The sequence below is a fragment of the Pelobates fuscus genome, chromosome 2 (genome assembly GCF_036172605.1).
Source record: "Pelobates fuscus isolate aPelFus1 chromosome 2, aPelFus1.pri, whole genome shotgun sequence".
Lineage (NCBI taxonomy): Eukaryota > Metazoa > Chordata > Amphibia > Anura > Pelobatidae > Pelobates > Pelobates fuscus.
In genome coordinates, this window is record NC_086318.1 from 184,725,818 (window position 1) to 184,752,519 (window position 26,702).

Genomic DNA, 26,702 nt, shown 5'->3' on the forward strand with positions numbered 1-26,702 from the left:
GTTTGGGTCACATTGAAAGGAAAGCAGCTACTTTGTAGATTATTTTTTTGCTAATGCAGAGCTTGGCTTATCTCCTTCTTTTTCCTCTTCCTTATTTTTTTAAAAGAAGCACACACAGTGCTCCTTTGACACCTACAGGCTCAAATGACAGGCTTAATCTTTTATACTACTATCAAATTACCTAATTGTGCTTAATTAATTCTGACCAAATTACAGAAGTAATCTTGCCATCTGCCAGAATAGTGACAGCTGTAATATAGGTTTCACATTGAATATTTCCTAAGAGAAATTATGATAATTGACACTTAGTGACCACCTTTTTGACTTTCCTTGTTCTATACGTTTTTTTTTTCCCTAATAAATTATAAAGAACAATGTATTAAGTGTCTGTTCTGTGTTGCTCTGTTTTTCTTTTTCCCAGATGAATAGTCTAGTTCTATGTTTGTTTGCTGCATGTTGTACTTTTCGTCTTGATTTTATTGGATGTTTTTTCTTTGAAACCACACGTGATACACCTGTTCAGTAACCTGTGAAATTAGCTTGCTTATGTTACTACCAAAGAGAAGTGTTATCTTACTGTGATCTATAGTTGGTTAAATGTGTATGTTACAAAATCAAGTCTTTAGTGAAGAACATACATGTGGGGCTGCTTGTTTGTATTCAAAATGCTGTTTTGTCCTGCATTTTACTGCAGATGTTTATATTGAAATATGACTTGGGCCATGAGAACTGGTTTGGGAACTACTGCTCTAGAGTGTTTATAAGCAACTACTAGTTTGGCCACGTACAGACCTTACCATGTGCTGTTTAGAGACACAAATCTCACTGTAATCAATGTAATCTTACTTTAGACAAGCACACACAAATCTCTTAATATTGAATCCAGTTAAAAAAAGTTGTCATATAACAACAACAAAAAGTATATATTTTACAAATTGCATTTAACACCTTCAGGCAGGGCCGGACTGGGAAATAAATTCAGCCTGGGCATTTCTCAATTACAGCGGCCCTCTGATAAGGGGGCGGGGCCAGAGAGGGTGTGTTTTGTCATCACTCATGACAAGCACGCCCCTTCTCAAAGTGAGAATGTTGGTTCAATGCGCAGAGCCCCGCTGAAGAGCTCTAGCATGAGAAAAAGGCCCTGCATGTGTTCTGTGCAGTGCAAGCAAATTTAATAACATGCTTGCGCTGTGTTTGCTTGTAATTTGTCTCTGGTGTCTCCATAAGTGGGATACCAGAGGACAAAAGGGCCAGGAAAGCATGCATGTGTTTGGAGCCTGCTTGTGGGATTGCGTGTGTGTCGAGTGAGCTGATTGTGGTATTGTGTAAATAGGTAAATTTTATTTGTGTTTGTGGTGTAATATGTGTGGCTAGGGGCTGTAGTATGTGTATAGGGGGCATAGTGTTATAGGGGATGTAGCGAGTGCGTGCATCCGGCTGTAGTGTGTGTGTATAGGTGACGTAGTGTATGTAGGGGTTGTGGAGAGTGTGTGTTTAGAGAATGTAGTATGTGTTTGCTCACAAGGAATGTAGTGTGTGCATTGGGGAACCCATAGTTTGTATGTCAGGAATGTATTGTGTGTAGGTAGTGCAGTGTGTGTGTGTAGGGGATCTAGTGTGTAGAGGATTTAGAGTGTATATAGGGATCTAGTGTGTGTGTGTGTAGATTAGATGACCCAGAGTTGGGTAAGGGATCTAGCGTGTATTTGGAGCATAATGTGTGTAGTGGTGCAGTGTGAGGAGTGCTGTAGTATATATATATACATGTTTGGAAGTATTGTGTGAGGGGCTCAGTGTGTTGGGTGTGCTTTGTGTATGTGTGAAGGGTGCAGCATGTGTATATGTGTGAGGGGTGCAGTGTGTGTGTAAGAGGGGTGCTGTGTGGTTGAGAATGTGGTGTGTGAGTGTGCTGTGTGTATGTGTGAAGGGTGCAGCATGTGTGTGTTAAGGGTGCAGTGTGTGTGTGTGAGGGGTGCACTGTATAAGAGGGGTGCTGTGTGTGTGAGTGGGCTGTGTGTGTGTCTGAGGATGTTGTGTGTGTGTCTGAGGATGCTGTGTGTGTGTGAAGGTGCTGTGTGTGTGTGTGATGGTGCTGTGTGTGTGAGGGTGCTGTGTGTGGGGGGCTGCTGTGTGTGCTGTGTGTGTGAGTGGACTGTGTGTGTGTGAGGGTACTGTTAATGATCTGTGTGTGTGTGAATATGTTTGGGATTGTGTGTGTGTTGGGGGGCAGATTTAAATATAATAAATATATGTTTTTTTTTAATTAAAAAACAACAACTTTATATCTCCCCCCACCCCCGCCCATCTTAACTTTTGCCTGGGAGGGTGGACCGTGCTGCCGTCCCTGGTGGTCCTAGTGGTGAGTAAACTCTATCCTGCAGGGCTAGAGTTCACTCTCGCGAGATCTGAGCGTTGCCGTGGTTACCGCAGCAACGCTCTGTCCTCGCGAGAAGAACCCGGCGGAGCTTCAGGTAAGAGCTCCCCCAGGTCATCCTCTCCCTCCCTTCCTACCCAGCCGGCCACATGTCAGTGCCTGTGGGCCGGTGAGTGAGATCTGTGATCCCCCCACCGGCCCATGAAGGCACACAGCAGGGCCGGCACTCAGATAGTGCCGGCTCTGCATGGGCTGACAGGGGAGATCCCGTGATCTCCCCTACCGGCCTTGGCCCATGGCCATCGCGGCCCACCAGGCATTTTCCCGGTATGCCCCATGGCTAGTCCGGGCCTGCCCTCAAGTATATTTTTGATCTTCTTGAAATACAAATCAGTGAAGGTTATCCACTACACTACAGTGAGCATGTTTGGCAATTCAAAGTGTATTTCAAATTTAAGGTTAAGTAGCCAAGCTAGAAGCATAGCTGACTTGGACATTTTTCATCTTTGCTATTTTGGCCTTGAATTTGAAATTTACCTTGAATTCCAAACTGTTCTCACTTTAAAGAATACATCTGCAAATATAATATAAAAAGTGTGAACTTAAGTTTGAATAATCTATATTTAGTGTCTGAATGAAACTCTAAGTACTCCCATAAATATATGCTCCGAGTCTATTGGCTGAGATTTAGTGTATGACTAAAGTGTTATTTTCTGAAATATTTTCCTTTCTATTTCTAGACTTACGTGGCCAACATCCTGATAGCAGTGAATCCTTATTTTGATGTACCAAAACTTTACACATCTGACTACATAAAAAAATATAATGGAAGGTCTCTAGGAACGCTACCTCCTCATGTGTATGCTATAGGTAAGAATATCATGCCTTTGTCTTCACTATTATAGATAAGAAATAACCAAGCTCTGCTTCTGGAGTCAGTTAGTTTTGCAATAAATGTTAAAGATTCATGGTATTTACTATTATTGCTTGCAGTCTGGTCTCATAGTATAAAACGCAGCTTAGCCAGTGGATATGTTTTCCCAGCATAAATAAATAGCTAGCATAAGCCTAGTAGTTATACATAACTAGCTTAAGCCTATGAGTTGTGGGTTTTTTTGTCCTGCTGAAAATTGGTTGAGTTAAATCACTTTGCGGGAATAAAAACCACAACAGTTTGGGTAGTCCGATAGTTTTCCATGTAACAGTCCAGCTCGTCCAACAATTGTCCATGCTGAATATTTGAGTTTCAGTTTACTGCATAAATAAATAAAATAAATAAAATAAATATATATATATATATATATATATATATATATATACATACACACACAGTCAAGCCATAAGACTTGCTTTTCCCACAGAAATTTTTAGGTACACAGGCGGAGATGCATTTTGCTGCCCCATCACCCCCTTCATGTATACAGAGGCGCTACTTACAAACACAAAGATTATTGCTTTAAAGGTTTTTGATTCTCAATCATGCCACACAATTCTGTGAGCTGTATTGCTTTGGACTGGGTTTTCCTCATATACCTTGATCCTGGGCATTACAAATTCACAGTATTGTGTGTTGTGTATGAGTTAATCCCAGAGATCCACAGCAGGGCTATGGGGACAGTGAAACAGGGCTAGGGGGTAGGGGGACATAGTGACACAGGGCTAGATGGACAGTGATGCAGGGCTAGAGGTAAGGGGTACAGAGTGACACAGAGCTAGGGGGCAGGAGGTTAGTGGGGCAGTGACACAGGCTTAGGGGACAGGGGGACATAGTGACACAGGACTAGGGAGACAGAGTGACATAGTGACCAAGGGTTAGGAGGACAGTGACACAAAGCCAGGGGGCAGGGGGACATAGTGACACAGGGCTAGGGTGCGGGAGATTAGTGGGGCAGTGACATAGGCTTAGGAGGCAGGGGGGCATAGTTGCAAAAGGCTAGGGGGAGAGAGTGACACAGGGCTAGGGGGGCATTGTGACCCAGGGCTAGGGGGACAGTGACACAAGGCTTGGGGGTGGGGGGACATAGTGACACAGGGCTAGGGGCAGTGACACAGAGCTAGGGGGCAGGGAATTAGTGGGGCAGTGACACAGGCAGGGGGACATAGTGACACAGGGCTAGGGGGACAGAGTGACACAGGGCTAGGGGGACAGTGACAGTGCTAGGGGGAGAGGATTAGGGGCACAGTGGCACAGGGCTAGGGGGACAGTGACACAGGGCTGGGGGGCATTAGGACATAGTGACACAGGGCTAGGGGGCCAGAGTGACACAGGACTATGAGGGGGTTAATTTAAATATTTGAAATGCCGCACTCCTTACCTCCTCACTGGTGATGCTGCCAGGCCCATCAACAGCTCAGTTCAGCTGAGACCACCGGGGAGTTGGAATGCAGGGATGAGGATGTGTCACTCCCATCAGTCTCCTCTGACATATTAGAGCAGAACTGAGCAGCAAACCATGAGCAGGAAATATTTTTAAAATTCGAGTCCTAGGCCAAGGGCCCAGGATTCGGATTTTTGCGACCCCCCCCCCCCCCTCGTGTTGCGCCCTAAGGTGGCCACCTGTGCCGCCTTATGGACGCACCAGCCGTGTATACAACTATCACTGATAGGTGCATTTTTCTGCCACTTGGTTCACAGATAAAATGAAAAAAGGAACCAATAGAAGGGAAAAAGAACGAGTATTATAGACATCTTTATTTATACATTGGTAAACATTATATATTTCTTAAATATATACTATTTAAATATAGATTGCTTTATTTTTATTTTTTTTTCCCCATTTACTTGATCCTTGAATAAAATAAACATTTACAGGGTTATTCAGTATATATATATATATATATATATATATATATATATATATATATAAAATTTAAGCTCAAAATAGATCAACCTGGCTTTAAAGTTGAAATTCACTTTGAATTCACACTTTAGTGAATAACCATGTTAGTGGCTCTCCTCTAACCATAAATCATCTTCTTTCCCGCAAATCATCTCTTTCTTTTAGTGCCATAGATCATAAATCACAAATCAAACAAGCACTATTGTCCTTTGCACAAGTCATTTGTTCGGTTTTATGTTTATACGGTTCTTCGGAGTCACAGGATTTAGATGATCTGCCTAATTGAGCTAAATTTGAACTAATTGCAATTCGTCCAAAAATGAATACAAAAATCTAATACATACATTACCCTTTGTCACAAGAAAAAAAAGCAAAAGAAAGAAAAAATAAACATTTTAGAGATACCACGCCATGCCCCCAAATCCATCTAACATGTTCCCTCCCATAGACAAATCCTTGACCAAGTCAGCCAAGGTCATAGTCTAACCGGAGCGAAGAAACTTTTTAAAAAGATGAAGTAGTGCCCCTAACTCTGACCGTGAGAATGTCCATCAAACTTGTATATATTCATCACTTTCCATAATTTCCCCAACATTGTTCTCTAAGTGAGAGAGGTGAGTCATGTGGCCTTCAAGAGCATAAATGCTGATACAGATGGAGTTTATTTCCTCTCAAAGACAGAGACTCAAACAAGTGTAAGACCTTGTGGCTAGGGTTGCAACTTTGGTTTAAGCTATAAAGCTCCATGTTTGAATATGTATGAAATAATCCTTGGAGGCTAAAGGCACAGACACCTCTGTCCGGGACAGCTATCATTTTGAGCCATATTCAAGTATTATCTCATCTCATAAACCATTAAAATCCATTAGTTTTATAAATCTTTTCTCCAGTTATAAAGCACTTTTATTTGTTATATTTGTTTCCTCAAAGGCAAACATGGTATAAATAACATTTAAAAACATGAATTCACTTAGAATTGTCAGAGCGTTAAACTGATTAATAAAATCTGTTTTGTTCCAGCTGATAAAGCCTTCCGTGACATGAAAGTGCTGAAGATGAGCCAATCGATCATTGTGTCTGGGGAATCTGGAGCTGGAAAGACAGAAAACACAAAGTTTGTTCTGAGGTTTGTATGTGACATATTTAAAATGATTTCTTCATTATTATTTTCAAATATTGCTTTTGTGGTTTATTTCTCGGTGTGTGAGAGCCTTAAATACAGTATTTCATTTGTACTCTGCTTTACTTTTTTGATAGTGTCTTTGTCATAGGTTTGTTTAGTAAGTAATAAAAAGGTTTATTTTTTGTTATCTCGCTGTTTTCCTTCTGTCTTTACTGATGTAAGGCCATTCATTAGACATAAGGCAAAGTTGGCTGCAGACAACTATACATCACGTCACAACCCAATACATGCAGTGTTTGACAATAAGGGTTCACTGCCATCTCTTTCTATTCCTTTCCCTGTGCTCTCATTATTTCTGAGCACCTTTTCTGTGCATTCCTGTCAGCGAGGAGCCTGTGATTTCATGGGTTTCTCTATGAATGGCAGCAACGTCCAGTCCTGGTACGTTGAATATGGAGCAGTCCATGATAACCTTGAGAGTGTTTGAGACCATTTCCCACTGTTATCATGTTTAGCCAAGTGTAGTATTGCTCTGTATCTGATCTCAACATGTTCAAGCCTTTCTTTTGATTGGTCTAATGTTTATCCTTCTACATCTCTGCATTATCCAACGAAGCACAGTCTACTATTGCTGTCCTTTGTCACATACAGATATTATTTTCTGATTCCAATCTTTGCATTAAGTCGATAGTTCATGTTTTAGCTCTGACTACTGTACCTAGACACAGTGATTATTCCTGTAATGTCCAGCCAGGATACCTGTCATTAACATTCATATTCTTCACATTAACAGGTATGGGGGGCCAGTGGTGTATCCTGGTTTTGTGCTGCCCTAGGCAGGACAAAACTCAGGCGCCCCCCTCCCGCCCGCGCCACCCCCATCCAACCCTTCCCCCCGCCCGCACCACCCCCACCCTTCCCGCGCCCCGCCTTCTAAATACACACACACACATTCACTTACAGATACGCATACACTAGCTAACAGAAACACACACTCGATAACAGAAACACACACACACTTACAGACACACTCACACTCACTAACAGACACACACTCACTAGCAGATACACACACACTCACACTAACAGACACACATACACACGCACTAACAGACACACACTAACAGACATACATACACACACACTAACAGACATACACACTAACAAACATACATACACACACACTAACAGACACACACTAACAGACATACACACACACACTAACAGACATACACACACACACACACACACACACACTAACAGACATACACAGACACACTGACATTCACACACACACACACACACACACTAACAGACATACATACACAGACACACACTAACAGACATACACACACACCCACACTAACAGACATACACACACACACTAACAGACATACACAGACACACTAACAGACATTCACACACACACACTAACAGACATACACACACACACTAACAGACATGCACAGACACACTAACAGACATTCACACACACACACTAACAGACATACACACACACACTAACAGACATGTACAGACACACTAACAGACAGACACACACACTAACAGACATACACACACAGACACACACTAACAGACATACACACACACAGACATTCACACACACACACACTAACAGACATTCACACACACACACACTAACAGACATACACACTAACAGACAGACACATACACTAACAGACATACACACACTAACACACTAACACACACACACACACACACAGACATTCACACACACACACACACACACTAACAGACATTCACATTCATTTTTTTTTTAATTTACCCCCCCCCCCCCCCCCAGCCTCCTTACCTTTGGGAATGCTGGGGGGGGTGGTCCTATTTCTCCCTGGTGGTCCAGTGGCTGCTGGGCAGTGCTGGCGGGCGGCCAGCGAGGGAGCACTTCCTCTGAGCTGTCTGCTCAGCTCCCTCGCGCGCCGCACAGTGAGGCTGGGAGGCGGAGCCGGAAAATGACGTCATATTCCGGCTCCCAGCCTCACTCTGCGGCGCGCGAGGGAGCTGAGCAGACAGCTCAGAGGAAGTGCTCCCTCGCCAGCCGCCCGCCTGCCAGCGCCGCCCAGCATACCGCCCGCCCGCACGGCATGTCAGTTAGCCGCAAGGCTAACAAGGCATTTGCCCTGGGCCTTTGGGGGCGGCTTTTTTTGCTGCCCCCTGGAAAATGCCGCCCAAGGCAAATGCCTTGTTTGCCTCGCGGCTAATACGCCCCTGTGGGGGGCTCAACCAGTGGGTGATGGCAGTTAAGACGAGAACTAAAGCTAGATATGCAAACTAAAAATGTCCAATAAGGTTTTCCCTCATAACTGTCTTTTTTTGTTTGGTATGACTACCTATTGAGATAAGCACTTAAGTACTTTTAAAGAAACATTGCACATTTTTCGTCTTAAAGACACAGCGCACCCTTTTTTCTGTATTGTACCTATTGAGATTTCCCAACAATTGATCATTTTCAATACCAGACCATCCCAACTCCTACATATTTTTTTTAGAGATGACACATTGCTTAGATTGTCAAATTATTATTTGAGACTAATAAAAGATGCTCACTTGCAATAAAAAAAATTGATGTACACAAAACTGTGACTGAAAGAAGGTTCACATATTCTTGACAATAACATAGTACTTACTTTGTAGATATTTGACAGAGTCTTATGGATCTGGGCAAGACATTGATGAAAGGATTGTGGAAGGTAAATTCAATACCATGTGTGATCATATGTATTATCCTGTCTCTAGTAAAGGTATCAACACACAATGAAAATTGTAATGTTAAATATTATGTATGTAGCTTTATTTAAATCTACATTAAAGGGGTGCTTTAAGCAATGTAACTTGTTTTTCTTTGCTTTTTACTATATATTTTTTACTATATATTGGGGCTGATGTGTACTGTAGTCTTTGCTGCTGCCCAGTAGTGATGGGAGTGAGTGCAGGGCTTATCTTTCTGCATTTGTATCCATTTTTTGTATCACTCAGCCTTGTTACAATGCAGCCGCCCATCCCATGTGTTCCCTATTAAGGATTAATAATGTATAGGAGTGTATATAAAAAAATACCCCTTTCTGTCTCATTAGAGATCTTTGCCAGAAGCTCAAGGAAGTAAGGTGAGTGGTTAGAGTTAGGATCCACCTGGGGGGGTTGGCAGGTGGGCTTATCCTCTCATGGCCATTGGAGGTAACTAAAAAAAAATCAATTTGTTTAATAATACATAGGGATTAAGGAGAGAGCACAGGTAACTTGTTTTTCTTTGGTTTTTGCTTTAAGCAATGTACCTACTAAAGCCAGTTGTACAGGCAGAGTATTCATCCACCTGTTTTTTTGTAAAACAAAACAAAACAGATTTTCACCCAAAGCCTGACCCTTCCTGCAGCTCTGTGAATGTGTAATCTGAACTTTCATGCTATCTGTACGTAACCTATGGCTGCCAGGCTTGGGGTAATAGAAAAACAAAACCGGAGGACAACACCCAAGATTCCTGGCACTATAACCACTACAAAACTACAAAACACTTTATATTTGCCCTATAATAAAGTAAAAAGATCCGCAACACTCAGCAATGTGGTATAATGGTGTTTTATTCAGACATCAAAATAGAAAGACACCATTTAAAAAAAAATGTAAGTCTTCCTCAAGCTTGGGGATTGAGCAGCTGCCTGCTTTTACAATAGATAGGAAACTTTGGAGCCTTCAACCCCACTCTGGTTGCTTTCTCTTCTTGCGCCCACAGTATTGGCGCTATGCCAGTGCCTGTTGGCAATTCTGGTCCTAGGAATGCACAGGTCTGTGAGACTCCCGAGAACTTAATGACTAAACAAACATAAGACTTCACATAAAACTTCACCTTGTGTATTTCCAATATCACATTATAGAATTGCAGTAGGAAGTAATTTTAAACCTCACTCGGTAGTGTACCACTGCATCTCTATTGTGAGCATTTGGAATCTTTATTGCAGTACCAGAATAGGAACCTCCACAAATCACTGTTTGAGTAACAGCCACTAGAGGTGTCCTTAGGGACAAATTTAGATGCTACCTTTTCAAAGAAAGTACCATGTTTCCAAATGAGACAGCAAGGACATGAGTGGTTCTAAGCTGTAGTGGTTCTGGTGCGCACTATAAAGGAACTTTAGTCCTAACTAGAACCATATTTTCGTAAGTTATATAAAATAATAACCAAGCTTGTTTTAGGTGAATCGAGTACCATTTCAGCAGTCAAGAGACATTCATAAACCACTTAACATTTCATGTCATGATTTATTATGATATTTTTAAAATCCTGTCAATACTCTCTAGTACCAATATTCAAGAGCTATTTTATTCCCAACAAAAATTAAATTCAGTGCATTTTTTTTATCCAGATGTACAATTCCTTAAAAATAGACAGTAAAAAAAAAAAAAGTAAACTAAAGGATTACAGTGTAAAATTAATTGTTCTTAATTCTCTAAATGCAAACGCAGCAGAAAGTGTTGATACGCCGTGTTATGGTGAATCACGAGGCTACAAAATTATTTTGTTCAAGATGATATGAAAAAAGAAAGACCAATTTCAATCTCAAGAACTAGAACACTGGCCTTTTAAATCCCAGTTGTCTTACTTAACTAGAAAGTAGCACCACGGGCATTTGAAAACCAAAAGGTCTTCATAAAAGTAGCTTCATAAAATAACTAAGCTGGCAGATAAAAAAAAATGAGCACACATAACATGAAATATTAAAGCATTATTTCTGACAGCTAGGGATGTGTTCTTAGGCACTGTTATCATTCTTAGGCTTTTAATGTGTTGAGATTTAACTGACAAAGTGTGTGTATGTATGTATGTACACATACACACGCAAAAGATAAACAACCAGCTTCTTTATAAATACTTCACACAATTAATGAACATAAATTCATTATTTCTTAAGTTATCATTTTAAGAAGTACAATAACCAGCAATGTCTATTAATTTCATTAAATTGTGTGTGTAGAGTGTAGACAGTGAGCATGCCATAGGGCAGACATGCAGTATGGGTCATTTTTAATTTGATATCAAGTCATTATAGGTTTACCTGTTAGTATTGTAAGTTAGAACAGTATGTACAACCAGTATGAGACGGAAGTGACATTCGTACTCACAAACTTTGAACAAGCACATAGACCTTTTGAGTTTACAATGGTATTATTTGTTTTTTCTTCTGGTATTACACTTTTTCTAAAATATATCACCCATTAGAATTTGGAGTTTATAATTATTTTCTGTATTTTCACAGCCAATCCTCTCTTAGAAGCATTTGGAAATGCTAAAACAGTCCGCAATAACAACAGCAGTCGTTTTGGAAAATTCGTAGAAATTCATTTTAATGAAAAGGTATGTTCTACTGTCTCCATGACATTGGACTGTTTAATATTTTACTCCTATTTTCAACATTTGTAGAATGTTTCTCAATTGTTAAATAGACTTTTTTTTTAAATTACAGACTGCAAAAATGCAACTTAGACCATAATGCAGTTATTTAGCATGATTTTGTGCAATTCAGGAGAATGACAACATTTATATGTATTATTGGTATATATATATATATATATATATATATATATATATATAATGCCAACTTATTCCACAGCACTTTACAATATTATAAAAAGGGGGAGATCTAACAATAAATGAGACAAACAAAATGTTACATGAAGAATAGGTTGACGAGGACCCTGTTCAAATTAGTTTACAGTCTAATTTGTCTGTCTGGCAAGCTTTGTAAGATTAAGTAGATATTGTTGCTTACCTTGGCAGATAATGGGCTGTAAGGGAAGTTGTTTTCTAGTGATCAAAGCCACTAAATTTTTACGGAAATTACATTTCATATCTGATATTTGACATTTTAATGTCTCCTGATGCAAAAACAATCCCACCTTAAAAATGGGCCCCACATCTAATGTTAAATAAACAAATTCTAGTGATCAAAATCCTGCTGAAGAGGAGTTAGCGATATGTTAAAGAGACCATTGAATGTAGTGAGTTCAAAGTGTCAAAGGACTCGAAAAAGGCTTCAAAATTCTTCCTTATAACCCCAATACCCCCAAATTATTTTGAAGTGTTTGTTCATGAGCAGATAAAAGCCATAGACACCCATTTCTCCTACATAGGCCTCGATTATTTTGTGATGAACTTTTGAAATATTTTTTTTAACATATTAAAATATAAAAAATATATCACATGGAGCATGGCCGACTGAGTAACAGACCAGATGTCTCTCTGAGGTCTGCAAAGGCCCCACGAAAAATTGACCTAAGCCGCGCTCTTAAGAACTTCCAGAATATGTTATCATTATCACTCCCCAGCACAGAAAGCACTATTGCCCAGAAGCTCCCCATATGCCAGACATAAGGCTCTCTTTTGAGAGAACCGCACCGAAGACAGAATCAAAGATGTCGAACCGGAGGCCTCAGAGGTCTCTTACCTCAACCTTGGTCTGGAGGTGTCTACCAACCATCAAAGTCAGATGAGGACTCGTTTCCATCAACTAAGGGGGATATCAGAAAGCTACTAATAGACCTAAGGAGGGTCTGTAAGGCTTAACTTTTGGAGGCACAAACTGAAATAGGAATAATCCACCAGAAAGTTAGAGAGGTGGAAGCAAGAGAGATTGCCAGAGATATTAACTTCCAGGAGGCTAAAACTAAATAGAAGGACTTACCTTACAAGTACAACACTGAGTTGAGTGGTGACATCATCAGAGACATGCCAGAGATGCCAAAACATATGCCTTTGAGGTGTACCAGTAACAGTAGGAGGTGAGATGCTACTGCAGTTCACCCAGAATCTGGCCTCCTCTATGGGCATAAAGGAGTGCACAGAGCCCCCGCAGATCACTTCAGGTTTTTGTGTGCGCAAATCTGCAGCAGTGCCCGAGGGAGCTCCCAGAGATACCATAGTAATCACGAGAGCTGGGAAATATGTTATGAATGCTTCACAGTGGCAATCTATGGGGGCATCCCGTTCTCAGTATTGGTGGAAAAGAGAAAGCTGGCACCGGTTGCCAGAAGATTGAGGGACCACTCAGTGAAATACCGCTGCATTGTGGAAGGTTTCCTTTTGATTACACATGGCGATGGGCTCATCGCTCTGACCTTATCCAAAAATTTTGAGACATTCCTAAACAAACTAGGTGCTTCAGTCTTACTACAAGCAGAAGCTGGCAACTCTAAAAAACAGGGCATGCTAATGCCAACTGATTTGACTGGGATTATTGCCCATCGGCAGTGATCCCTGATCAGGCGTCTAGAGTCTGTTAGTGTTTTCCTATTATGGTACTGTCTGCTAAGCGATCTGCATTACCTAATTTGTTTCTTAATACGGGCTATACTACGCCACTTCACTAAATTGTTAATGAGCTACACTTATAGCTATCTGTGACCCTGTAACATGATCATTGTCTATAAAATGTTTGTTTATTTAATTATACCCTTGTCCATTGAAATGTTCATTAGCATAGCAAGTTACTACGAACATCTTTTAAGGAGTTTCTCCTCTATTATTTCATCTACCACTAACAATTGAGACCTTGAGATAAGGCCTTTATTTATCCTTTTATCTTATAGTGCACCCTGACACTAGTTGTCCACTGTCCTATAGGTAGTCACAATATCTTGTCGTACATTGATAGCATCAAATGTCTCCCTCCAATAAAGGCCTTTTTTCTTTCTTGCTTCAACTATGTTTTTACATAGTGACCTGATTTCCTCAACGTGGATGCTTTGTCTCCTTAATATGACCTTGTTTAAACTATCTTAGTGGACAAACTCCCTTCAGAAAGGATAATGACAACAGTTTTATCAATATCTTGGTTTCTTCTGGAAAACAATTCCTAATTGTATACACTGCTCCAAAAAATAAAGGGAACACAAAAATAACACATCCTAGATCGGAATGAATTAAATATTCTTCTGAAATACATTGTTCTTTACATAGTTGAAAGTGCTGACAACAAAATCACACAAAAATAAAAAAATGGAAATCAAATTTTTCAACCAATGGAAGTCTGGGTTTGGAGTCACACTCAAAATTAAAGTGGAAAAACTAAACACTACAGGCTGATCCAACTTTGATGTAATGTCCTTGAAACAAGTCAAAATGAGGCTCAGAAGTGTGTGTGACCTCCACGTGCCTGTATGACCTTCCTACAACGCCTGTGCATGCTCCTGATGAGGTGGCGGATGGTCTCCTGAGGGATCTCCTCCCAGACCTGGACTAAAGCATCTGCCAACTCCTGGACAGTCTGTGGTGCAACGTGACGTTGGTGGATGGAGCGAGACATGATGTCCCAGATGTGCTCAATTGGATTTAGGTCTGGGGAACGGGCGGGCCAGTCCATAGCATCAATGCCTTCATCTTGCAGGAACTGCTGACACACTCCAGCCACATGAGGTCTAGCATTGTCTTGAATTAGGAGGAACCCAGGGCCAACCGCACCAGCATATGGTCTCACAAGGGGTCTGAGGATCTCATCTCGGTACCTAATGGCAGTCAGGCTACCTCAGGGGAGCACATGGAGGGCTGTGCGGCCCCCCAAAGAAATGCCACCCCACATCATTACTGACCCACTGCCAAAGCGGTCATGCTGGAGGATGTTGCAGGCAGCAGAATGTTCTCCACAGCGTATCCAGACTCTGTCACGTCTGCCACATGTGCTCAGTGTGAACCTGCTTTCATCTGTGAAGATCACAGGGCGCCAGTGGCGAATTTTCCAATCTTGGTGTTCTCTGGCAAATGCCAAACATCCGGCACAGTGTTGAGCTGTAAGCACAACCCCCACCTGTGGACGTCGGGCCCTCATACCACCCTCATGGAGTCTGTTTCTGCCTATTTGAGCAGACACATGCACATTTGTGGCCTGCTGGAGGTCATTTTACAGGGCTCTGGCAGTGCTCCCCCTGTTCCTCCTTGCACAAAGGCGGAGGTAGCGTTCCTGCTGCTGGGTTGTTGCCCTCCTACGGCCTCCTCCACATCTCCTGATGTACATGCTCTGGACACTACGCTGACAGACACAGCAAACCTTCTTGCCACAGCTCGCATTGATGTGCCATCCTGGATGAGCTGCACTACCTGAGCCACTTGTGTGGGTTGTAGACTCCGTCTCATGCTACCACTAGAGCGAAAGCACCGCCAGCATTCAAAAGTGACCAAAACATCAGCCAGGAAGCATAGGAACTGAGAAGTGGTCTGTGGTCACCACCTGCAGAACCACTCCTTTATTGGGAGTGTCTTGCTAATTGCCTATAATTTCCACCTGTTGTCTATCCCATTTGCACAACTGCATGTGAAATTGAGTGTCACTCAGTGTTGCTTCCTAAGTGGACAGTTTGATTTCACAGAAGTGTGATTGACTTGGAGTTACATTGTGTTTTTTTAAGTGTTCCCTTTATTTTTTTGAGCAGTGTATATTTACTTTTTAGGTGCCTTTTGAACCAGTTTTATTCTATTGCCAAAGGTTGCAACCTTTAATATTGTCAAACCTGATCTTGCAACCTGCCCTTTTAAAATAATTAGAAAACAGACTATATTTTTGTTTCCTAGTGTCATCTGCATTGCTTATCAGAGAAAAGGTTATTTCAGTTCTGAGTGAGCTATTATTTGTAAGCCAAGTCAGATAACTTGAGAAACCTTTACGGTAAAATTAAACCAGATTGCATTTTTCTCCAACAGTGCAGGAATCAATTTCATAATAAGTTTCACACAGGAGGCTATGACTTCTTTAACATATTAAAAATGCAGAAATATGAACAGTGTGCAAGAGACCTAGTGTGTCCATTGTAGTTGGTATTCATCAATATGTAACACATGGAAATTTAAAGATATTGGTCAGATTCTCTAGAAGCATTGTATTATTGGATAAATCGTGTACGTAATTCCTTTTTTCTCTACGGCAGTCAAAATGAGTCCAGTAGCTACTGTAGATATTTATGGGAACTACCACATCTCATTGAGCAAACAAACAGAAATTAGATTTGACATTTTATCTCCAACCATTGGCCCGTGAAATAGGTAGGACAGCAAAAGATAACCTGATTACAGATGCTACACTCTCACAAGGGTTGTCTGTTAAGCCATTCATATTTTGTACTAGATCTAGAACTGTTGTGTTGCATTTTGGATAAAAGCTACTTCTTATCGAAAACCAAGCCACTGCAGGAAAGTAAAAATTATTTAAAAAAGGAATTTTATATATATATCTCTATCTATCTATCTCTCTCCTTTGGCAATAAAACTGGCTTAAAAGGCACCTAAAAAGTATATATATATATATATATATATATATATAAAATTAGGAATTGTTTTCCAGAAGCAAGCAAGATATTGATAAAACTGTTGTCATTATCCTTTCTGAAGGGAGTTTGTCCACTAAGATAGTTTAAACAAGGTCATATTAAGGAGACAAAGCATCCACGTTGAGGAAATCAGGTCACTATGTAAAAACATAGTTGAAGCAAGAAAGAAAAAAAGACCTTTATTGGAGGGAGACATTTGATGCTATCAATGTACGACAAGATATTGTGACTCCCTATTGGGCAATGGACAATTAGTGTCAGGGTGCACTATAAGATAAAAGGAGAAATAAAGGTCTTATCTCAAGGTCTCAAATGTTAGTGGTAGATGTAATACTAGAGGAGAAACTCCTTATAAGATGTCCGTAGTAACTTGCAATGCTAATGAACATTTCAATGGACAAGGGTATAATTAAATAAACAAACATTTTATAGACAATGATCATGTTACAAGGTCACAGATAGCTATATGTGTAGCTATAATTAGGCTAATATATATATATATATATATATACTCAAGTAATGACTGAGTTTTGTCCAATAGAATTAGGATAGATACACACACATACATACATACATACATACATACATACACGGTAGCCTAATTCTGTTGGACCAAACTCAGTCATTACTTGAGGAGCACAAAGTGACCCATTGAAGTCCTTGTACAGCACCCAAATATTTGCATCTAAAAGTGTACAGATCTTCCACCACATGCTCTGACATACTATTTTGTCACATTTGTCAAGCGAAGGAGAAATACATAAGACAAAGTAGTTTAACTTGTGTAAACACATTTTTTTTATTGTATTGCTTTGTATGTTCTAAGGATTGTGGTGGTTTACCACATCAGTGTTTTAGTGCTGCATAGTGTTCTACACATTAGCTAAATTAACAACACTTACTAGAAGATCACATTAGTATACTTACATTCAGGGCCGGCCAGACCATTGGTCCCATTGGGACAATGCCTCCAGGTGGCGATTTGACAGGGGCGGCATTATCCCGCCCCTGTACCTTTAACTATCTCCAAAGTTCCGTGCAGCACGCAATGCATGCCAAAGCATTGCCATGGCAGCCAGCGGCAACGCTCTCAGGCTCCCAAAAGAAAAGGACCTGATGGAGGAGATGGAGAATCTGCCCCCCCCCCCTCTTCACTAGACACCTTCCTGTGCCACTGGACTATGAGGGAATCTCATGTCCCCCTTCCTGCCCACAGGTAAAAGGTGTGTGTGTGTGGGGGGGGAATACATTTTATTATACATGATTCCACTACACAAACACACGCACTGCATCCACAACACAAATACACACACTGCATCTAGTACACAGACACACACCCACTGCATCCACTAGACATACACACACGCAAACAGACACATTGCATCCACTACACAAACACACACACACTACATCCATTCCACAAACACACACACTACATCCATTCCACAAACACACACACACACACACACGACATCCACACACTGCATTTTCATCTATGGACCCAGGCAGCAGAATGCTGGCTGGTCCTGCTCATATACAGCAAAAATGTACATTTGATCCAAGACTTGTAATAGGGTTTGGTCATCAAGAATTATTTGACATTATGTATCTTAACTTAGAGTTTCCAATATTTGGAACCCTGTCATTTCCTTAAAATTAAGTATTTTAGCAGCTTTAAGTCCTTATTACATTTCAAAGGTATAGCAATTCACACTCTTTAGAAACCCATGCAATATAATAACTACACATTAAAAAAAATTATAGAAGATATCATGTATTGTGTTTAAGTTTGGTCTGGAAAGACTAGAGTTTTTAGACCCTCTATATGTATAATGTGAACAGAACACTGCAGTTTCATATATGTACAGAGGAATGGATAGGAAAAATACCTTCCAATAAGTGATAGTGTTGAAACAGGCAATTTTAATTATTATACTTTAAAAATAACAAAATAAAAACCTTTTTTTTTTACTTTCTTTTTTAAAACTTTTTTTTTTTTTATTTGTTGCCTGTTTTATTCTGTGCCTATATTGTTTCTGCTTAAATTGCTTTCTGTCATTGTATTAATTATTCTTAACTTCTGAACACATTGGCCAATACCTTTGCTTAGTAGGATGTAAAATGCCAATCTGACTCCAGACTCTAAGATTTGTTAAAATAATTACGGTATTGTTAAAAAGAAAATGTCAGTATTCTCATCTCACTCTTGTGGGTGTCTTTGAAATACTAAGCACTGTTTTTGCTTGTTCCTGAAATACAGGGAATTTAAAAAAAAATGTTTTATATCCATTATTTTAGAATGACCTCTGGTGCACTGGCTTTATTTTATTTGTTGCTTATGTTTTTACTTTTCTTTTTGGAATGTTGTGGAGTCTGTTGAGTCATAGTGTATTTTAAAGAGATTATCTAAGCACCAACACAGCTTTAGCTTAATGAAGCCGTTTTAGTGTATAGGTTATCATTAGTGTCACAGTTCAATTCTGTGTTAGTTAGGAGTTAAATGACTTTGTTTATGCGGTCCTAGCCACACCTACATGGCAAAAAAAAGGTTTCATTTTCAAACTGATATTACAGCACAGTGTGTGTAGCAAGTTTTTATCTCCTGCTCTTAAAAAAATTACTTTAATCACACATAAGAGGCTGCTGCAAGCTCAAGCCTGCAATTAACAGAGGTAGTGATAAGAACTTCTAAATTGATCACACTGTGCAATAAGAGACATTTCACATTTTTAGTTTTTTTAGGAAGTGTGTAGAGACTGTGTGAGTCACAGCCAGGGGACATGCAGCTAGGGCTGCTCAAATACCGTGGTTTAACTCCTTTTTGGCATAGAATTGGGCAGTGACACTGCAGGGACATGACATACAGTAAAAACACGTGATTAAGCTAAAGTTGTTTTGGTGATTAGAGTATGCCTGTAATTAATACGTGAATGGTAATTAATTGAAACCCTAAATTTGTATGTTCAGGCCAAAATAGGCAGGTTGGGAATAATATTGCATTTGCATTTTTGGCTCCCCCATTCTGCTGCTCTTTAATCCTGATTCTGTACGTGATCAATAAGGTCTTTTTCAATAAGAGTTATTGTATGTGGCATGCTTGTTACATCATGGCTTCTGTTTGCTTAAGATTGGTAATATAGCACAATTGGAGATTTTTTCCAACTCTGCTACTGTCTGTTTTTTCGTTTTTCTGAGGTGGTCCTGGTGATTGACAGGAAACTGTAGACGTATAATGCATTTGATTTGTTAAATGAGAGCTGCATAAAGTGTTATCATCAGCATTATACTCGCCAAGTTTGGATGCTGCCAAGTTCTGTGCAGTTATCATTTATAAACATTTATCACTGTCGGCAGAACTACGTGCAGTAATTGAAATTTATTGAAGGACTTCAACTGACAACAGCAAACCAACACCATCGGTTTCGAGGGATCTAACCACAAGCTTATCAAAAAATATGTTGCAATGACAACTTCCCATTGCTTTGAACTTGGCAGTATGCATTTTTCAGACTTGATGAATATTGAGTTGACAGTGCTGGAAATGACGGAGCTTGGAGTTCCAAAAGACTGGTTATATTCTGGAGGAGTTTTAGTTCCAAAATAGCTCAAGAATTTATAGTGGAGAAGTTGCTTGCAGAACATGGAAATGGTACTGTAGTTCTACACAGGAGAGAGCTTGGACATGTATTCATGAGGATACTGAAATAACAACCATGAATTCATCTTCATGGAGACATGTATTTCAAAAAATTTAACCTGTAAATATAGTTGGCAATTTTTTTTTAAAAATTTCCAGGGACACTTTGCAGCACAGCTATCAGTTACTACCTTGAAAATACACCCACTGCTGCAAAGCTCTACCCACTATGTACAACCCACATAATTAATTAATTACAGGGTCTACTCACTAAAGAGAGAATTTGAGGGAATTGAGATGGTAATTGTAAACTTAAGGCCAAAGTAGCCGAGTTGGAAACATTCTTTCATTCAGCCACACTATTTCGACCTAAAGTTTGAAATTCCCCTCACAATTCCCTGCAATTCTTTTTATTGAGTAGACCTTTATAACACCAAGTTCCCACCAACAGTACCATGCATCCTTGGTGTGCGATAGATACATTCACAGCATCTATATCAGGCAGGTACACGTTATCACTTTTAGGTGAGTTCGGTATCAGTGGTGACACTGTCAATTCAAATATATTTAAAGACCTTGTGCAGATGTGCTTCAGTCAGAGAGTTGTGTCTACACCATAGAACATACATTAGTTCACAAAAATAATTATATTGGGAAGTGAATATAGTTAAAAAAAAAAAAAAAGAAAAAAAGAGCCCCGCGCGCATTGAAACGGCCCATAGCAAAGCATTACTCAATGCTTTCCTATGGACGTCAGCGTCTTCTCACTGTGATTTAACACAGTGTGAATCGTGGAAGCTGCCTCTAGTGGCTGTCAGTGAGACAGTAACCCTCCGTGTAAACATAGCAGTTTTTCTGATAGTGCTATGTTTACAGCTGCAGGGTTTAGAGTAGAAGGACCTGGCACCCAGACCATTTCATTGAGCTAAAGTGGTCTGGGTGCCTATAGTGGTCCTTTAATAAATTATCAATAAAATTAAGCTTATAATTATTGGTACCTCCAACACATGCAATACATACATACATACAGGCTGCTGAATGCACACACGCACACAGACTGCTGAATACACACACGCACCTTGATATATATATATATATACACACACAAACCAGTGCACTCACTTATTAACTAAACAGTGATTTCAAATCCTAAATAGTACTATTTAACCCCTTAACACCGCAGCCAAATGTACAAGTTGTGAACGAAACAAAACGTAAACAAAACCTGGCATTTGCGCTATATGTCTGTCCAACCGTAATTCACCTCTTTCATATTAAATGCACCCCCCCTTATTATATATCATTTTATTCAGGGGAAACAGGGCTTTCATTTAATATCAAATATTTAGCTATGAAACATAATTTAATATGAAAAAAATGGGAGAAAATAAGATTTTTTTTGATTTTTTTCGTTCTACATGACATTTTAACTGTCAATGTCATAATACTGTTTGCTTTTACTGCAATAAAATACACATATTTGTATTCAGCAAAGTCTCACGTGTAAAACAGTACCCCCTATGTACAGGTTTTATGGTGTTTTGGGAAGTTACAGGGTCAAATATAGCGTGTTACATTTGAAATTGAAACCATAGGGTCATAAAGGCAACGTAAGCAATCTGGCGAATTTTAATGTGAAAAAAATTAAACACAAGCCTTATATTTGACGCTGTAATTTTTGAAAACACCATAAAACCTGTACATGAGGGGTACTGTTGTACTCAGGAGACTTCGCTGAACACAAATATTTGTGTTTCAAAACAGTAAAAAGTATTGCAGCAATAATATTGTCCCTGTAAGTGCTGTTTGTGCGTGAAAAATGCAAAAAACGTCACTTTCACTGGCGATATCATGGTTGTAATACATTTTACTGTTTTGAAACACTAATATTTGTGTTCAGCGAAGTCTCCCGAGTAAAACAGTACCCCCCATGTACAGGTTTTATGGTGTCTTGGAAAGTTATAGGGTTAAATATAGTGCTAGCAAATTAAATTCCCTATACTTTCGGCATGGGTGGTCAGGCAGGTCCCGCTAATTGTAATTAATTAGGATACCTAATTATGTAAAATTATTACATAAATATATGTGTAGAATTAATATATGTATATATATACATATGTGTATATATACGTATATATATATATATTTTTCTTTTAATATTTTTATTTATATATAGGTATATATATAGTGATATATACGTATATATTTATGTATATAGATATATATATTATTTCGTTCTACGTGTATTTTGATATAAATATATATATATTAATATCACAATACAGTTAGAACGAAATAAAACACATCTATATATTTTTTAATATTTTATTTTTAATTATTTTTTTATTTTATTTTTTTACGTATTTACATATTTATTTTTTTTATATTATTTATAAATATATATATAACAATAATTATATATATATTTAATCAGTATCAGTCTACGTGTAATTTGATATTAATATATATATAATTATATATATATATATTAATATTAAAATACACCTAGACTGTGTATGTGTGTTTATGTATATGTGTATATATATATACTTAGATCATATATATATAATATATATATATATGATCTAAGTATAAAAAAATTTTTTTTAACATTTATTTTAACATTTATTTTATTTGATTTCAGCCAGCAGGGGGACCAACTGTCATTACAGTTGGTCCCCCTGCTGGCATTGCTGCAGCCAGCTATACCGGCCATGTGATTGTGAGGTCCTCGCAAGGACCTCACTCTCACATGACCGGGAGGGACCGGAGGAGGAAGATGTGCCCCGGGGGGGCTCCCTGGGAGTCCCCCCAACCGCGATCGCCGGCGTGGGACCGCCGGCGACCGGGTAAGTTACTAAAAACCGGAGGGCGTACTATTACGCCCTGCGGCGTTTAGAGCCGCTTTTAAAAGGACGTAATAGTACGCCCTCCGGTCTTAAGGGGTTAAAAACACCTCACCTAGGTAAAAAATAATGGGGGTTTGGTTACATTATATGATCATACATTGCATAAGCCTGCCAACTGCATTAAAGTACCCCATTCTTGACAGGTCCTACAATACAGCCTAATACTTGCTCTTATGAGATTAATCCACTTACTTGGGGAATGCTTCCTTACTGGGACTCTCTGCAAGTCAAGGCTAAATAGGATCCTGGAATGAGACACCTGTGACAGGGAGGGGTGCAAGACCCAGGGTTGGCCTAGACCCCCACAATTATAAACAAAGTCAGGAGGGCTGCACTCACCTAAACATGCATATATTACAGGGTGCTACTGGGACCAAAATACACAAACCAGTGCACTCGCTTATTAACTAAACAGTGATTTCAAATCCTAAATAGTACTATTTAGAAACACCTCACCTAAGTAAAAAAATAATGGGAGTTTGGTTACATTATATGATCATACATTGCATAAGCCTGCCAACTATATATATTTATATATATATACACACACACACACACACACAGACTACTGAATATACACAGACAGACTGCTGAGTACACACAGACAGCTGATAACACAGACATACTGCTGAGTACACACAGACAGACTGCTGAATGCACACAAACTGCTGAATGCACACACAGGCTGCTGAATACACACACACATACAGTGCATACACACAGTACACTGAATACACACACACACACGCAGACAAACTTCTGAATACACACAGAATTCTCAATACATAAGCAGACTGTGGAATGCACACAGGCTGCTGAATACAAACACACAGACTGCTGAATACACACAAACTACTGAATATACAAACACAGACTGCTGAATATGCACACTGTGTGAGGTGTGCTCAGTGTGTGTGAGGGGTCCTGTGTATGTGTGTGAGGGTGCTGTGCGTGTTAGGGTTGCTTTGTGTGTCAGTGGTGCTGTTTGTGTGTTAGAGAGGTGTGTGTGTGAGGGGTGCAGGGTGTATGAGTGAGGGGTGCAGGGTGTGTAAGTGAGGGGTGCAGTGTGTGTGTGTGCTGGGTGCTTTGTGTCAGGTTTACTATGTGTGTGTGTGAGGGGTGCTGTGCCCTGGTGGTCTGGTGGTGGTGAGTTGTCACAAGCTCACTGAAACACACAAGCTTTCTCTCTCTCACACACACCCACACACACACACACAAGGCTGAGTATATCAATCTACCTGGCACTGGAGGCTGTTGCTGGGAGATCAGGTGGCCATTTTCTGTAGCAAGGTCTCCTGCTTAACATGAGGGCGGAGCTTGATGCAGGGGGGCTGAGCTTGCATGCATGGGTGGAGCTTATGATGTGGGGGTGGAGCCTGCATCCTCGAGGGAGAGCATTAGCATGTGTGAAGGGGAAGCTGCTGGGAAATCAGAAGTTAGACTGCCAGTGCTCCTTCCGGCCCTCAGCAGCCCCCAGCATCTCCCAGCACTTCTCTCCTAAAATAATAAAAGCACATGGTCAGCAAGTTACTGGGACTGTCCCGGGAGAGTAAATTGCCGGGACAGTTGGCAACTATTATGTGTAATTATTTAAGCTATATTTTATGCCTTCTAGTGGATTTAGTGTTGCCTTAACATTAGATCTATAATTTTGCTTTTAATTTATTTTAAAAATTCTTTAATTTTTGTTTTAAGAAATCTTTACAAAATTAAACAATATGTTTAATACATATAATACCAATTCTATATAATGATTAATAAAAACATATAAACGGATAACTCATTTAAGAAATTAAAGTAATCAAAAGGGGAGGGAAAAAATAAATAGGGGAAACAAGGTAATATTATAAAGTAAAATAATTGTACATGACCTTATCTATTAATTTTGTAATTTCCGTGTACGAAGAAAACTTAATAAATGTATATATCACAAATTGTTTATACAGATTATATTCAACATTTAAAATAAATAATAATTTAGGGTGCGGGTCCTGCTAGCCAACCCGGAAAGTCACGTGGTGTTGGAGCTCATCAGAGAAATCCAACTCTTAGGCCAAAACCTGACTTTATTGCACCTATTTCGACTAAAATCCTGAGCCCAGGCCTGGGGAAAGTCTTGCTGACCATCTGGAACATTCTTGCCCATGGCAGGCAGATACAGCCTGTTGCAGAATACCTGCAGTTAAGCTTAGGGACGGGGAGTCGGACGATCCTTGAACTTAATTTGAAGCATGCCTGTTCTGAGCCCTGTTTCCCCCCACCTTTGGAACGGTGGGAGATATCCCAGTCCCCACGGGAGTCATGGAGCAATCACCTAGCCAAAGATACGTGTTACCTAAACACTGAGTTCTAAAATTGTATTTGTGACTCTATTGTGTGGTCTACAGGAGTATCCACAGAGTGGTTTTCAGCAGTTGCTATTTATATAAGTATTTATTCACATTAAGCGCCGATTACCAAATATGCTTGTGCTTTTCATCTCCTATATCCAATATCCCTAGAAGTCAATGATTTCGATATTGTTTTTGTATATTCTTTCCCCTCTTTATCATTAGATTGTTCAATATGTACAGTATATACTGCTTTATATAAAACATTTTTTTTTTATGTATTTTAATTCATATTTCCCTGTTGAATTTAGGAAGCTATCTCAATTCACATGTGTTTATATGACATCAAGAATAGAGCCACCCATTTTATATTGTAACATTATACTGTATATTTAAGTTATGAAAGTGTATTTTACTTTGTTCTCAACCAGATTTATTTTTATACTGCTAAGAAAGGTTAAGATTCTGTAAATGTTACATCTATAATATTAAAGAGTACCTTTTACTTAGATATTAAACTAATTTTTTTTTTTTAAAAAAGTACATTTTAGTTTATACAAGTCTTAATTTATTCATTAAACCAATTTCTTTTCCTACCCAGAATTCAGTGGTTGGAGGATTTGTGTCTCACTATCTTCTGGAGAAATCTCGAATCTGCGTTCAAGGTCAGGATGAAAGAAATTACCACATCTTCTATCGCCTGTGTGCTGGAGCACCTGAGGACATCCGAGAAAAACTCTTCTTAAACTCCCCTGACCATTTTAGGGTGTGTATACTGTGTCATCTAAAGTATTTGTTTCACAGTTGCTTGTTATAATTTTTTTTTTTTTCATCCCTTGAAAGGCATTACACTTTGTATACATTTGCATTAGGCCTTTAGATTTTATTTAAAAAAATAATAAAAAAATTATTGGATATCTACCTTATATTTAAAAACACCAGTTTATGATTATACTTCTTATATTACTGGCCTCAAGGACATGTTTGAACTAAGCATCCAACCTAATTTTTTATCATATGTACTATTTGGTATAAAACTGTATTTCACGTAACCCACAACAAAACTGTTGTTTCCTCAAGTCTTCAAAGGTATGGTATAAGATCCGCTCTTAGATAACCAGTATATGTGCAGTCTCTTAAAATGA

The 26,702-nt window shown here is 39.4% G+C and overlaps 1 protein-coding gene across 5 annotated transcripts in view; it reads left to right on the forward strand.

Moving 5' to 3' along the window:
- Window positions 1-26,702, forward strand: part of MYO6 (myosin VI) — a 257,778-nt gene that overhangs the window by 82,894 nt on the left and 148,182 nt on the right. For all 5 annotated transcript variants that reach the window (XM_063443007.1, XM_063443009.1, XM_063443010.1 and 2 more), the window contains exons 5-9: window positions 3,115-3,244; window positions 6,235-6,340; window positions 9,011-9,066; window positions 11,626-11,723; window positions 26,159-26,323. In XM_063443007.1, coding sequence (XP_063299077.1) covers window positions 3,115-3,244; window positions 6,235-6,340; window positions 9,011-9,066; window positions 11,626-11,723; window positions 26,159-26,323 — 555 coding nt within the window. The remainder of the gene's footprint in view (window positions 1-3,114; window positions 3,245-6,234; window positions 6,341-9,010; window positions 9,067-11,625; window positions 11,724-26,158; window positions 26,324-26,702) is intronic.